A 13,853-nucleotide genomic window follows, 5' to 3' on the forward strand; every position below is an offset into this window, starting at 1 on the left:
GCAATGTATTTCTCTCAACCCAACACACCCATGATCGAGATTTATTGAAAGATGATATGCACCCACCACCTTTGAGAATGACTTCATAGCACCCTTTTGTCACCAGGATTTCACAGCCATTCGGCGTACTAAAAAAACTGCCTTTGATTCAGGTAGAATGATCATTCCCATCCCTTTTTGCAGTTCATATGTTCCCCAGCTTCCCCGTTTCGGAAATTGGGGCAACCCTCTAAATCGGGGCTACGTACATCGAAGGCTCAATTCTTGCTCTTGTGGTCAGCCTTCCAGTTCTCATTCCCACCCAAGTACCGGAACACGATCCGTGAGTCCAAGTCCTTGCATCGCTCATCCTCACTAGCCTCCTTGTATGTCTGCAATGCCACACTCCCCAGCACATTAGTCGATCCCACGCGACGGGCCATCTCTAAAGCCAAGGAAATATCCTTCTTCATAAGCTGTACCTTAAAACCCTTCCGGTAGCCGTTAGACGACGGTGCATCGGGATCAACCCCGGGCACTGGGTTGAACGTATCGCAGATGGTGTTTTGAGCATTGCCAGCCGCATAAACCTGGGCTAGGACTCGTGGGTCTAATCCTGACTTCATTCCCATATCCATAGCCTCTGAACAGGCAATCGCGATGATGCCGGAGAGGTAGTTGTTGGAAAGTTTGGCTGCGAGACCGAGAGACGGACCACCGCATAGGATGATCTTGTTACCCATCAAGCTGAACAATTCCCCGAGCTCTTGCATATCCTTAGTGTTGTTCTCGGCACAACCGAGATAAAATGCGATTGTTCCTCGCTCCGACCCGATAACACCGCCACTCACCGGGGCATCGTAGAATGAGGCACAAGGGAAGTTCTTGGTAATGTGGTCTTTGACCTCTAGGAAGCTCGCGGTGTCGATGGTCGAGCAATCGACTAGAAGCTTCTGTCCAACGTCGCTGGAGCAGATTCCATCCGATCCCATGTACACTGCCTTGACATGCTTTCCCTCAGGTAGCATGGTGATGATGACATCCTAGTAGAATTCAGACCACGTTAGTGTCTTCTCTTCGAAAAGAAGGGACAGCAAAGCGAGTGAAGGTTGCATACAGATTTGTCAGCGACATTCTTTGGATCAGAGCATCTCATGGCCCTTTCCGGATATTTCGCGCAGATATCATTCATGAGAGCTGGGATGATATCAAATACGTGGATCTTTGACTTGACCGGTAGCTTGCCGGCCAAGTTAGTTGCCATCCCGAAACCCATGTTTCCAAGGCCAATGAAACCAATAGCCTTTGCCATCACTATCTTGGGATTTCTGCAATTGAGATCTTGGACGAAAAGAGGTAGGTAGATCTCAGACTAAACGGACTAAGCTCATAAGTTCCATGGAAGATGAGGAGAAAGTAGGGGCGAACAAACAAATATTGACTGGGGGGGCCTCTCGGTGAGAGACGAGAGAACACACAATTCTGTAGAAATCTCAAATTCCATGCACAGGCATCAGCATCTGCAGTTGATTCGCTCTTCCTAACTCGAACATAAGGGTGTGGTCGACTCTACTGATCACTGACTCGTTTATTTCACCAGAAACAGTCATCTCAAATAAGAGATGCCGACTTTGGGTGGACTATCGCTCTTTTATTAATGATAACTTGATACTTGATGTTGACTCTATGTCTGTTGGATAACAAACCACCTATGCAGGTGCACTCTTCACAGATAAAGGATATGCTGCCAATAGATCTGCAAACAATGAAGTTGCGCTGAATCTCAGCCAGTCATGAACACCGCATGGATTGATTCTCTATGTAATGGATATCTCCCAAGATGGAAGCGTCTTGATAATTGAACACCAGGCCACCTCTTCTGACGGATCAGTGATTTCACATGCACAGGACCAGGTTAGAAAATTTATCTAGCCAGGGATAGGTGCAAAGATCAAGGTGTCGTGAGAAGAATTTGCTACTTTCATGAAGACAAGAAGCAGGCTGAAAAGAATCAGTGAGTTGGCCTTGTAACTTGAGTCTGAAGGTGTTGAGCCTATTTTGGCTCAAGATATTGAGTGGGAAGAGAAGTCATATAGTTAATCTAAGTTTTTTTTTGGGATACTAGTTAGCAAATCGTTATTGTGAGCGGTCTTTTAAAAGAAGTATCCGAAGTAAATCGTGTGTACAACATGTTTACCTTAGATTTTGTGATGACTGAGTTGGATCGGTTGGATAGCATTTTTTTGGGAGGGGGTCTCACATCAACACTGTGCTCCGGTTAAGGCAATTGTTGTGACCGCGAAAGGGTAGTAAGTAAGTGCATCATGCAAATTGGGGTATAAATCGAGTAGTAAAGGGGCCACAATCTTGGAAAGGGATCAATGATCATTGAAGTTCTGGACACAGGGCAAAGCAAGGGTGACATCAAAGAGTTACTAATTCATTCGGTGGATCTGTTACAAAATCCCACTAGATAGCTATGATACGTTGATTAAAAAGGTAGCTGGAAAAAAAGCCCAAGATTGAAGAGACTCCATACCCGACAGATATCTGTCTAACAAAGAACATAAACCAATTTAGGTAATATATTGGACGCGTCACGATACACTACCACTTCAATATATACAACCCAAAACACCAAAAGAGGCCAAAAGAGGCTGTCTAGTTTGCGGGAGCACGAGGGGCATTTCCAATAGGACCCGCGCGACGGCTCCTAATCTTGGTATTAGACTGAGATCAAACGAGAGGTACAGAATAAATATGAACTTACATCATGGTTCGGCTAAAGAAACTGATACCAATCATAAATAGCCAACTGGGGACAGCACCAAGAGCCCAGATAGCGTAGCCCATGGGGATGTTGAGCTGGTACTTGGCGACCCAGCCGTCAACGGGGTGGAGAGCGCCCTCATAGACGGGGACCTTCTCGTAGGTCTTTTTGGAGTGGATCTCGTAAATGGTTTCGGGAGTGACGGTAGTAGCGTTCAGGTAGATGTTGCGCAGAGGAGTCGGGGCACGCTCCTCGCCAGCAGAGGGCTCCTTGGGAACCTGGTAGTACTGGACGGAGGGAGCGCTGGCGGACCAGGCTGCACACAGGACCTGGTTTGCCTCGCAGTCCAAGTATCCGAGTTGAGGTGAGACAGGGTCGGCTGAGAACAACAGGACGGATTCCTGGGAATTGCGAGCACAAGGTTAGGGGGTTGGGACTTGACGCAAAAAATACGCGTCGAGGGAAAATCAACAACTCACCTTGAATGCCTTGTCGGCAGGTCCGCAGCGACCAAAGCAGGTCTTGTTGCCACCAGTGGTGTAGATCAACCAGTCCTCGGCCTGGGGTCCCGGGGCAAGGATGGACTGCCAGTTGTCCAGAGACACGTTGGTGACGCTCTTCTCAATAATTTTCACGGCCAGCTTCTCGATCGGGGCAACAGTGGGGGCTGCTGTTGGCACATAGGACTTGACCTGATTGAACCATCCCTGCACGCGGTCGACGAGGGGAATCTGCTCCTGGGCCATGGCCAGGGCAGGGAGGAGGGTAACGAGCGACGTGAAATGCATCTTGAGGGCTGAGGCGCGGAACAAGTTAGTGAGACAGGTTTCGGGAGTGATGAATCAAGTTATTGCAAGATGAAACTCTATCAAAACACTTACCAATGACCGGAGGCGGATACGAATTGACACAGTCAGGGACAAGAATGGTGTTCAGAGGGAGATACTTGTGACCGGTGGACGACAGCTGGCCTGAGCGCTGGCCAACCACAACGCTTGAATTTACTCCCGCGCCTCCTTTCTCTGCACCAATGGCGCCATCCCTATGCAATTTGTTCAGAGAATGTTCTAGATTGATTTCAGATGGCTTTTCATAGTGATTTTTCTATTTTGCAATCGATTAGGTCTTTATCAGGGCAAAGCATATCGGTCCATGTGGATTCTGACTTGCATAATGCTCCCGCCCCCACAACTTACGTGCCGGATGTCAACAGTTGCTATCATGTATCATATATATTAACTCATCAAGTTTTGTTCATATCGGGTCTCGTGGAGGCTAGACAGTTACCATGACCAGAGCATACTGATGCTTGCTATTGCATATCTCCCAGCGTTATTGAATAGCAAAGGCGGAAGATCAATAATGCATGTATCGGATTGGCATTCTTGGAGGAAAATTTCAGAAGTATGAAATTAAAATTGCGAAAGCAACGGATGTCTTCATTCCTGGATTATGAATCCCCTGTCCATGGACTCGTTTCTTACCCTTGTAGATAAATCCCCTGTCTGTATGGAAACTTGACAAAAATTTTAACAGTTTCGGATTCGGTTGGAGTTAATTGAATGCGTCTCGCATTGAAATGCAAAGCTACAAAGTAACATCCGACAGAATTGTGCTTATTGAACTGTTTGTTTGATATCTAATGTTGAAACACTCATATGTGCACCTATAGGGTGTCAAGATTCTTGTCGAGCCGGAAAAGAACTTTTTGGTGCTACTGTTGAAACAAGATCAATTCTAGGATTAAGAAGAAAAAATCGTGATTCTTTACAGCGCTGAGTCGTGGCTAGATTGTATAAAGCCATAAAGCCCTGTATGAATCGAAATCAATTTGGAACAAAATGCACTCACAGTCAATTGCTTAGGGGGTTGACAGGCTAGTGATTTGATATCCAAGTTTTGTGCTACCTACTCTGTGTTTGTACTACCGATTTAGTAAATAAATTATGACTACATGTCCACTGACAGACGAAGCATCAACACACATGTGTGTGTATAGAGAGTCTATTTAGATTTGCTGTAGGACTCCACATAATGCTTAGTGAGCGTGCTTCTATACCCCCTCCGTATGTTGTATGTTGTAAGAATTCTGTCCATGTAAACCCCGCCGATCAGTTTGTGCTAATAATTAACCTCTTATTAAAACAACCCAGTACAATCAATTTAGTTACAAAGGCCATAATGTTTAGCAGAGAGTAAAATTCGAGCATTTTTTGTGAATTAACATTTCCTGGTATTCAAAGCCTCCCATCAATTTAACTGTGGACAGTGTGTAGATTCATGTGGGATCAAGTTTTTCGTGGCAAATGCAATACAGAGCATAATTGAAAATTAGCTTAGGCTTGGCGGAGCCACATTGACAGAAGTCCTACGGAGGGTACGGAGTAGACCTCGGGAAGTGGCAAGCTTAATAATAGGCCGATCCCGGGGTAGTGATGACCTGTTACAACATAGACACGGATATTTTAAAATGCAAAAATTCCAGTGATTCTTATATTACACGCGGCGTTCCATAGCATATGAACTTTTGCGAGAGTCTAGCATGAACAGGCAGATCATTTTTCCCAGCCCTTGAGACATCGAGCCAACTAGAAGACCGGAAGTGACGATGACGTCACTTCCGCGTTCATACAAGACTTCGTGTGGATAGTGAGAACCAAATGTTTAGACCCTTCATTTTTGAAGACAGAGATACCGTAGCTGTTTATTACAACTACAAATGTCAGTAGAAAACATCATTTTATCTGCTGAGGTTGAGGTGGACTAATGAGTCAGACCCCACAGGTAAGGTCCGATGTCGGTTCCAGGGCATGAAGTAAACTGCCAAAAAAGCATGTTGTTTCTTAATCAAAAATTTCGGGGAAAAGAGAAACTGGAAGTGATAGGCATTTGAGTCATAGTGTAAATGCTGTATATGCAAAAGTACACTGCATATTTGTAGGATATACTCCGTAGCAGGATCTTTGATCCTATCATGCTCCTCTAAAATGTACTTCCCCCACCTCTCCACAGTCAAATTTTTCTTTTTTGCCGCCCGGCGAGGGGAGCGGCGCCCATAACTCAGATTCACCGCCCACTACTTCGGCGCTATGAATTTATGACTCTTCCTTCTCTTTTTTTCAAATGATTCTTATTACATCTTCAAGTACCGCTCAATTTTCTTCTTCAATTTCTAATTGGAACTATTCCTAACTTCCCGACTTCACATTTTCCAATCTCAACTCTACACACTCAACCCCTACCATCTGCACCATGTGTACCGGTGCCGACCCCGAGCCCAATGGGCAAGCTAATGGCGCTACTGGTACTGTTACCCTCGTTATATCAATTGAAAGCTATTACAGCATTATTAGTTACTGACATCTATTCAGGCGGCAATCACGATGGTTTTGTTGGTATTGAAACTCGCCAGAACCCCCACCCCTCCGCATCCCGCAACCCCTACGGCCACGACGCTGGCGTCACCGATTTCCTTAGCAATGTCTCTCGCTTCAAGATTATTGAGTCTACGTTGCGTGAGGGAGAGCAGTTCGCCAACGCTTTCTTTGATACCGCCAAGAAGATCGAGATTGCCAAGGCTCTTGATGACTTCGGTGTGGACTACGTGAGTGGTCGGACAGACGAAGAATCTATACTCACAAGCAGATCTTAATGCTAATCATGCTATAGATCGAGCTCACCAGCCCCTGCGCTTCTGAGCAGTCCCGTGCTGATTGCGAGGCCATTTGCAAGCTTGGCCTGAAGGCCAAGGTACGTTAGGGTTTTGTTCGGGTCTCGTGACTATTGGTATCTAATAACGAATTTAGATTCTCACTCATATTCGCTGCCACATGGATGATGCCCGTATTGCTGTTGAGACCGGTGTTGATGGAGTGTGAGTTGTGCATCTTGTCCCCATTTTGTTGACCCACAACTGACTTTCAATAGTGATGTTGTTATCGGTACCTCCTCCTACCTCCGTGAGCACTCTCACGGCAAGGATATGACCTACATCAAGAACGCTGCCATTGAAGTTATCGAGTTCGTCAAGTCCAAGGGAATTGAGATCCGTTTCTCCAGTGAGGACTCTTTCCGTTCTGACCTGGTTGACCTCCTGTCCATCTACTCCGCCGTGGACAAGGTTGGCGTGAACCGTGTTGGCATTGCCGATACCGTTGGCTGTGCTTCTCCCCGCCAGGTCTACGAGCTTGTCCGTGTTCTGCGCGGTGTTGTTGGCTGTGACATTGAGACTCACTTCCACAACGACACTGGCTGTGCCATTGCCAACGCCTTCTGTGCCCTCGAGGCCGGTGCTACTCACATCGATACCTCCGTTCTCGGTATCGGCGAGCGTAACGGTATCACCCCTCTCGGCGGCCTGATGGCCCGCATGATGGTCGCCGATCGTGACTATGTCAAGAGTAAGTACAAGCTTGAGAAGCTCAAGGAGATTGAGGACCTCGTCGCCGAGGCCGTTGAGGTCAACATTCCTTTCAACAACTACATCACCGGATTCTGTGCTTTCACCCACAAGGCTGGTATCCATGCCAAAGCTATCCTCAACAACCCCAGCACCTACGAGATTATCAACCCCGCCGACTTCGGCATGACCCGCTACGTCCACTTCGCCTCCCGGTTGACTGGCTGGAACGCCATCAAGTCGCGTGCCCAGCAGCTCAAGCTTGAGATGACCGACGCTCAATACAAGGAGTGCACTGCCAAGATCAAGGCCATGGCTGATATTCGTCCCATTGCCGTTGATGACGCTGACAGCATTATCCGTGCATACCACCGTAACCTGAAGTCCGGCGAGAACAAGCCCCTTCTTGACCTGACCGCCGAGGAGCAGGCTGCATTCGCCGCCAAGGAGAAGGAGCTCCTTCAGGCTCAGGCTGCCGGTCTTGTGGTATAGGCGATTTCCTTTCACCAACACATATATTGTATGATGCTATCTCAGAGTGGCTTGTGCAAAAACGTGGCGGATGCCTGATGATATGATGCTTTTTCATTTGTTTTGACATTTTTTTTCCATATAAGGGGTTTGAAAAGTCTTCCTTTTTTGTTTTTGTTTTTTTTTCTTTTGGGAGAGCCAAAAACACAGTTTTGTCAGGGGAAGAGAGTTCTCCTTTATTTGTACATATGGCGCAGAAGAGGCAGTACCTTTTTCTGAATGGACTGTTGTGCTTGTGTAGTTGTAGTTGTCCCCCACATAATTTACTAGTTAGTCTGATCCAATTACGTCAGTGGACAAAGACGCGTCTGTGAAGGGTCAACCTAGAAACTTATAAAGTCATGTTCAGAGTATCGAATCAAGACTATCTCAAGGCTATCAATACCCAATTTCGATAATACCCAGATATCTCCCGTCATTGGATGTGAAACGTTGACTGCTGTGGAAGCCGAGGCCCGCTAGACTCAACCAGTCAAAGTGTACTACTTTAGTGAAACCTTCCCATCGCCACTCCCACCCATCACTTTTTGCAGAACTATTTCTAAGGGGAACAATGAGTTATTCAATATTGCCAGTTGCCCTGCAGAACAAGCTACTCGGCTATGGCCGGACTTCCAGTGCACACCTATACGCCTCGAACCTGGACCTGTATGTTGCGTTGCGTAATCCCCCGTTCCCCGCAGAATCAACGAGCGAAAGACATAAAAGGCAATCACCACTGACGCATCTTGCTTTCAACCTAGCTTTCGGAACATCGTATTTATCCTGTTCATTCTTCGGTACACACGTAGGACCTTCTACTCTATCCGCGGCTATGGCATCCTCGGCAGCATCCGCAACGTCTACATTTCGCTCCGCCTGTTCTGCTACAGCATCTTCCTGCGCGTCCCTGGTGTTCGCGGCCAGGTTGACAAGCAAGTGAGCACTGCTATCACGAAACTCGAGTCGAAGCTGGTCAACTCTGGGCCAGACGTTACACGTTATCTTACGCTGCCCAAGGAGGGTTGGTCGCCGGAGCAGGTCCGCGCTGAGCTTGATAAGTTGGCTGGACTTGAACATACCCGCTGGGAAGATGGTCGCGTTAGCGGCGCTGTTTATCATGGAGGCGAGGACCTTTTGAAACTACAGGCTGAGGCCTTTGGGCAGTTTGGTGTCGCCAACCCGATTCACCCGGATGTTTTTCCTGGTGTTCGGAAGATGGAGGCCGAGATTGTTGCTATGGTATGCATGATGATTCCTACCTTTGGAGTACAGTCTTTGAAGGAACTCTTCGGCTTATGTCTGCTATAGGTTCTCTCACTTTTCAATGGCCCCTCGGATGGTGCCGGTGTAACCACCAGCGGTGGCACGGAGTCAATTCTGATGGCTTGCTTAGCTGCCCGACAAAAGGCTTTCTTGGAGCGTGGAGTCACTGAGCCCGAGATGTAAGTTAACATGGAGATACAGTAGTATTGAGAAGCATGACTGATCAACCGTCGCAGGATAATTCCCGATACGGCCCATGCAGCATTCATCAAGGCTTGCAACTACTTCAAGATCAAGCTGCACCGAGTGCCTTGCCCAGAGCCCGAGTTCAAGGTCGATGTGTACGCTGTTCGCCGTTTAATTAACCCCAATACCGTCCTTCTTGTCGGATCAGCACCTAATTTCCCCCACGGCATTGTTGATGACATCCCCGCTCTATCGCGCCTGGCCATGAAATACAAGATTCCCCTCCACGTTGACTGTTGTTTGGGATCGTTCGTCATTGCACATCTCAAGAAAGCCGGCTTCCCATCGCCCTATGAGGAGGAAGGTGGCTTTGACTTCCGCCAACCCGGTGTTACTAGCATCAGCGTTGACACCCACAAGTACGGATTCGCCCCTAAGGGCAATTCCGTCTTGATCTACCGCAACAAATCATACCGAAATAACCAGTACTTTATCTACCCTGATTGGTCCGGTGGTGTTTATGCCTCTCCCTCCGTGGCGGGCTCCCGCCCTGGGGCTCTGATCGCCGGTTGCTGGGCCAGTCTGATGAGCGTCGGCGAAACTGGATACATCAACAGCTGCATTGATATTATCACCGCGGCGCAGAAGTTCGAGACGGCCGTTCGGACCGATGCGACCATCTCCCTGCACATGGAAGTCATTGGTAACCCCATCGTCAGTGTGGTTGCGTTCCGCAGCAAGAATGGTGCCATTGACACCTATGATATCGCCGACGACTTGTCCGCTAAAGGCTGGCACCTCAACGCTCTTCAATCCCCCCCAGCTATCCACTGTGCTTTTACTATTCCCACCGCCAAGGCTGTCGACCAGCTCATTGCTGATTTGACTGAAGTCATCGGCAAAGAGCTTGAGAAGGCGGAGCAGCGCAAGCGCGAGGGCAAATCGTATATCCTCAACCGTGGCGATACCTCTGCTCTGTACGGCGTGGCCGGCAGCATTCCCGATAAGAGTATCGTCAGCCGTCTGGCAGAGGGATTCTTGGACACTTTGTACAAAGCATGAGTCTTGGAATGAACACATGAGTTTTTCCTGTTTGTATCTTCTTTGCTCGGCCTGTCCGGACTGCTCCCAAGACATAGTCCTAGTGTCTTCTGGCTGTCTTTGCCCTAACTTCTGGTGCAGCGGCGTTATCATTATCCAGGTCCTTTCAAATTGCACATATTTGTTTGAAGTGTTTGGAATTCGTTTCAAGTGTTGGATTCCACTAGACGGTAATAATGCATATAATACAGTAGTTTGCTGGAAAGACATTCGCCCGAGCGATGTGGACGTAGAGTACGTGACGAAAAGAGAAGAGAAAAAGCAACCCGCTCCATGCAAGCAAAGCCAAGACAGAAAAAAAGAGGACGCGATCAATCAATCAATCAATTTATCGGTCGTCCGGGTGAAAGGCATTTCAAAGGTCTCAGGTCTCATCCCAGTCTTCAAGACTGGCGAAAATCCCAGTGGGGACAAAGCATGCCATTCCACGCGAAGCTCAATGAAAATAATCACTGGCCACTGAGTTCCCCCCGCTGCTCACTGCAGCTCTTTTCGGTGTAATATCCAGGATCAGGCTTGCGCTCAAGGTGAACCTCCTGCTTCGTGAGTCGGTACTGGCATTCTTCGACTTGCACAAGTTCCTTGACTTTCATGATTTGACCCGCAACGGAGGGCGAGACACTGTGGAAGACTGTTGCCATACGCTTCTTCAAGCCAAGCGCCTTGAGGACATCTGTTGAACGGCGCGGGAGTCCAATTGCGGAGCGGACGAGGGTGATACGGAAGTAGGACATGTTGAATTGTGAAGATCGTGAGGATCTGATGTTCGGGTGTTTGTTCTTGACGGTTTGGTTTGAAGGTTGCCCGGAGTCGTGGGATTGGACTCGGAATGGGTGAAACGGAATGCGGTGAATGAAGGAGAATTCCAGAATTTCTGTGGGGGACTTTGCAGCCGATATCTGCAGCGCAATGGATCCTTTGATCTGGCGGAGAAACGTCGCGGACTTGGAGATGGTCGCGATCCGCAAATTCAATTGGAAGGCGGTATATCACGTGTGTGTTCTGCCGGACGCCAGGCGATGGCAACGACAACAATCTATCGGCCTGTGACAGCTGATGAAGTATTTCACATTCTGAGAGCGGAGACTATGGGCTGCGCTCTTTCCGCTGTGACAGTACCTGGATTTTTATCATAGCTCGCTGCTGTGCACTACCTTCCCACAAGCTATACCCCATGCCCGCATTGTTGACACCTCACCCCTCGACCTAGCTTCGAGCGATTGATCTGGAATATCGACACTGCAAGATATTTGATAGCGTACCGCGACCATGGCGCAAGCCAATAACATTGACACTACGGTCGCGCTGCCGCGGCTCGAAGACCTCCTACGGCACCCGGAAGATCTAGATAAGATCAGCGGTCTCAAAGCGGAATACCTACGAAAGAAGACGGCAGTTGATTCACGGCTGCGTGAAGGTCTGCGAGACCAGCTAGAGGCTGTGCAAAGCAGTATTAGTGCTCTCACTGAAGGCCAGCGACAAGTCTCGAAAGCAAAAGACGAGCTTCAGGGCATTGACAAGCTGTGCGCTGAGTCGCAGCATAGCGTGGAGGACTTCGCGAAGATCGACCAACTTGCGCGGATCCAACGACATTTCGATGCTACACTTATGATGAAAAGGGGGCTGGAGAATTTTGGCGCGGATATCCAGGAAGTGGAGGAGTTGCTTAAAGAGGACGATGACGATTTGGAGAATCAGCCTAATATTCTGCGGGCTCATATGCAAATTTCGCGGTTAAGAGATTTCCGCGATGAGGCTATGGATCAGATTCGCAAGGCAGAGGATCCGAGCTCTGAAGAGACTCTGATAGAGTATTTTGAGGGGTTGGATTCTGTTATTGAGTGGTTTGATGATCACCTTGGCACAGCTTGCATGAACCTCATCCCCTTGGTGCAGGCAGACAACAAGAGCATGGTTGTGCGACTTGCTGTTGTTGTTTTGAACGAGGAGAAGAATGATGACACCGTCCAAGCGCTGCAAGAGGCCCAGAAAGACCACAAGGACCTCGCAAGTCGTTTCAAATCTATGAACATTGGTCCGAAGACTGTGCGTGGCTACAAGGACAAACTCATCCAGGCTATTGAGCTTTACGCACAGGGCCAATTTGAAGAGACCCTCGAAATCTTTCTCGCAGATCCAGACAATCTGGAGAAGAAATTCCGGTGGTACTTCAATGATCTATTCACGGTCAAGCAAGGCATGCAGAGCCTTGTACCGAAGAAATGGAAGATTTTCAAAACATACACCGATATCTATCATCAGATGATGCATGACTTCTTGCTTCGTATGATCGACGACGCCGAACTCCCAGCCGATAATCTACTCAGTATCATCCACTGGAGCGACAAGTACTACAAGAAAATGAAGAAGCTTGGCTGGGCATCAACAGATCTGCAACCCAACATTCTCGACGACCGTGAGCCAGAACTAATTCGAAAGTGGCAGGACGTCATTATCAGCGCCGTCGAAGAATGGATGGACCGCATATTCAATGCGGACAAAAAGTCTCTTGTGGAACGTGCCGCAGACGCTCTAGACAACAACGCAGAGGGCCACTTCCGCACCAAGACACTGGCCGACCTGTGGCGCATGCTCCACGAACAAGTAGTGGCATCAGGGGCATCAGATCGCGCAGACCTAGTAGAGGGCATTATCGACGCAATCTTCCGCGCCTTGAAGGCCCGACAGGCTGCATGGCAGACACTCGTGGACGAAGAGTGTTCGAAGCACCAACTAGAAGGCGCAGACCAAGAAGGTGTGCAGCTGCTGCAAGACTGGCTAATTGGCATAGCCAACGACCAGATCTCTTGCATCGACGACAACGAGGAGGACAACCAGTTCGGTTATCTGACGCGGTTCAAGTCCGATTTTGAGCCTATGGTCACACCTAAGTACATGGGTACCACTGCGAACATGGAGCTCGATACACTGCGCGATGGCTATGTGGATCTGAGCACGCACTGCCTGGCGCAGTTCGTGAGCCTTGTCTTCTGGGTCGATCTGGAGACCGTTCTACCAGACTTCTACACGTCCCGCTGGTACGGCGAATTCACCATGAAGCGCATTACCTCCACCTTTGAAGACTACATGGCGGACTACGCCTCCGTGCTGCACCCATCTCTGGCCGAAATTCTGGTTGAGGAACTCTCCGACGAGCTGCTGGTGCGGTATTTGTCTGCGGTGCGCAACAAGGGTGTCAAATTCCGCCGCCACGTCGACCCCTTCACGGACAAGTTCAAGGACGACGTCCTCACCGTCTTTGCGTTCTTTGAAAACTATCCCGACTCATTTGAGGGCACTATCAAGCAAAAGTGGCGGCTGGTTGATTGGCTTGTTCGCCTACTTGCTACTGATAAGGGCCCCGCGCTTATAGAGGTCTACCAAGCATTCAAGCTTGAGTATTGGGATCTGCACCTTTCGTGGGTTGAGGCTGTGCTGCGCACCCGTGATGATTTCGAGCGCAGCATGCTCACCGCCATCAAGGCCAAGGCTGCGGAGTTATCTGTTGAACGGGGACACGAGACTATCATGAATCGCTTGAGATGATTTCGTGGTCCTTGACCGTGGGGCATTTTTCTAAACCGCACCGATACTCCCGTTTCATCCTTATTCATCCTACTGTCACCGTGTACTAGCTGTCTG

General features: G+C 48.7%; 6 protein-coding genes across 6 annotated transcripts; 3 read left to right on the top strand and 3 right to left on the bottom strand.

The window, feature by feature from the left end:
- Positions 1-257: 257 nt before the first annotated feature.
- Positions 258-1,255, bottom strand: Pdw03_6820 (NAD binding domain of 6-phosphogluconate dehydrogenase-domain-containing protein; the record flags this gene model as incomplete). The annotated part of the gene is made up of 2 exons (XM_014681153.2): positions 258-1,022; positions 1,097-1,255. 2 exons carry the CDS (start codon positions 1,253-1,255, stop codon positions 258-260), a joined length of 924 nt encoding a protein of 307 aa, XP_014536639.2.
- Positions 1,256-2,640: 1,385 nt separating this feature from the next.
- Positions 2,641-4,050, bottom strand: Pdw03_6821 (peptidyl-tRNA hydrolase; the record flags this gene model as incomplete). Its single annotated transcript, XM_066101462.1, has 5 exons — positions 2,641-2,692; positions 2,750-3,150; positions 3,229-3,545; positions 3,631-3,791; positions 4,037-4,050. The coding sequence occupies 5 exons, from the start codon at positions 4,048-4,050 to the stop codon at positions 2,641-2,643; spliced, it is 945 nt and encodes a 314-aa protein (XP_065956545.1).
- A 1,951-nt stretch (positions 4,051-6,001) lies between these two features.
- On the top strand, positions 6,002-7,640 carry Pdw03_6822 (Catalytic activity: homocitrate synthases convert 2-hydroxybutane-1; the record flags this gene model as incomplete). The annotated part of the gene is made up of 5 exons (XM_014681151.1): positions 6,002-6,053; positions 6,121-6,353; positions 6,419-6,499; positions 6,556-6,623; positions 6,677-7,640. The coding sequence occupies 5 exons, from the start codon at positions 6,002-6,004 to the stop codon at positions 7,638-7,640; spliced, it is 1,398 nt and encodes a 465-aa protein (XP_014536637.1).
- A 592-nt stretch (positions 7,641-8,232) lies between these two features.
- Positions 8,233-10,172, top strand: Pdw03_6823 (Pyridoxal phosphate-dependent decarboxylase; the record flags this gene model as incomplete). The annotated part of the gene is made up of 4 exons (XM_066101463.1): positions 8,233-8,327; positions 8,423-8,900; positions 8,970-9,103; positions 9,161-10,172. 4 exons carry the CDS (start codon positions 8,233-8,235, stop codon positions 10,170-10,172), a joined length of 1,719 nt encoding a protein of 572 aa, XP_065956546.1.
- Positions 10,173-10,660: 488 nt separating this feature from the next.
- Pdw03_6824 (mitochondrial 54S ribosomal protein uL30m) lies at positions 10,661-10,945 on the bottom strand (the record flags this gene model as incomplete). Its single annotated transcript, XM_014681149.1, has 1 exon — positions 10,661-10,945. The coding sequence occupies one exon, from the start codon at positions 10,943-10,945 to the stop codon at positions 10,661-10,663; it is 285 nt and encodes a 94-aa protein (XP_014536635.1).
- A 535-nt stretch (positions 10,946-11,480) lies between these two features.
- Positions 11,481-13,757, top strand: Pdw03_6825 (Exocyst complex component Sec6; the record flags this gene model as incomplete). The annotated part of the gene is made up of 1 exon (XM_014681148.1): positions 11,481-13,757. The coding sequence occupies one exon, from the start codon at positions 11,481-11,483 to the stop codon at positions 13,755-13,757; it is 2,277 nt and encodes a 758-aa protein (XP_014536634.1).
- Positions 13,758-13,853: the final 96 nt, after the last annotated feature.

The sequence above is a fragment of the Penicillium digitatum genome, chromosome 2 (assembly GCF_016767815.1).
Source record: "Penicillium digitatum chromosome 2, complete sequence".
Lineage (NCBI taxonomy): Eukaryota > Fungi > Ascomycota > Eurotiomycetes > Eurotiales > Aspergillaceae > Penicillium > Penicillium digitatum.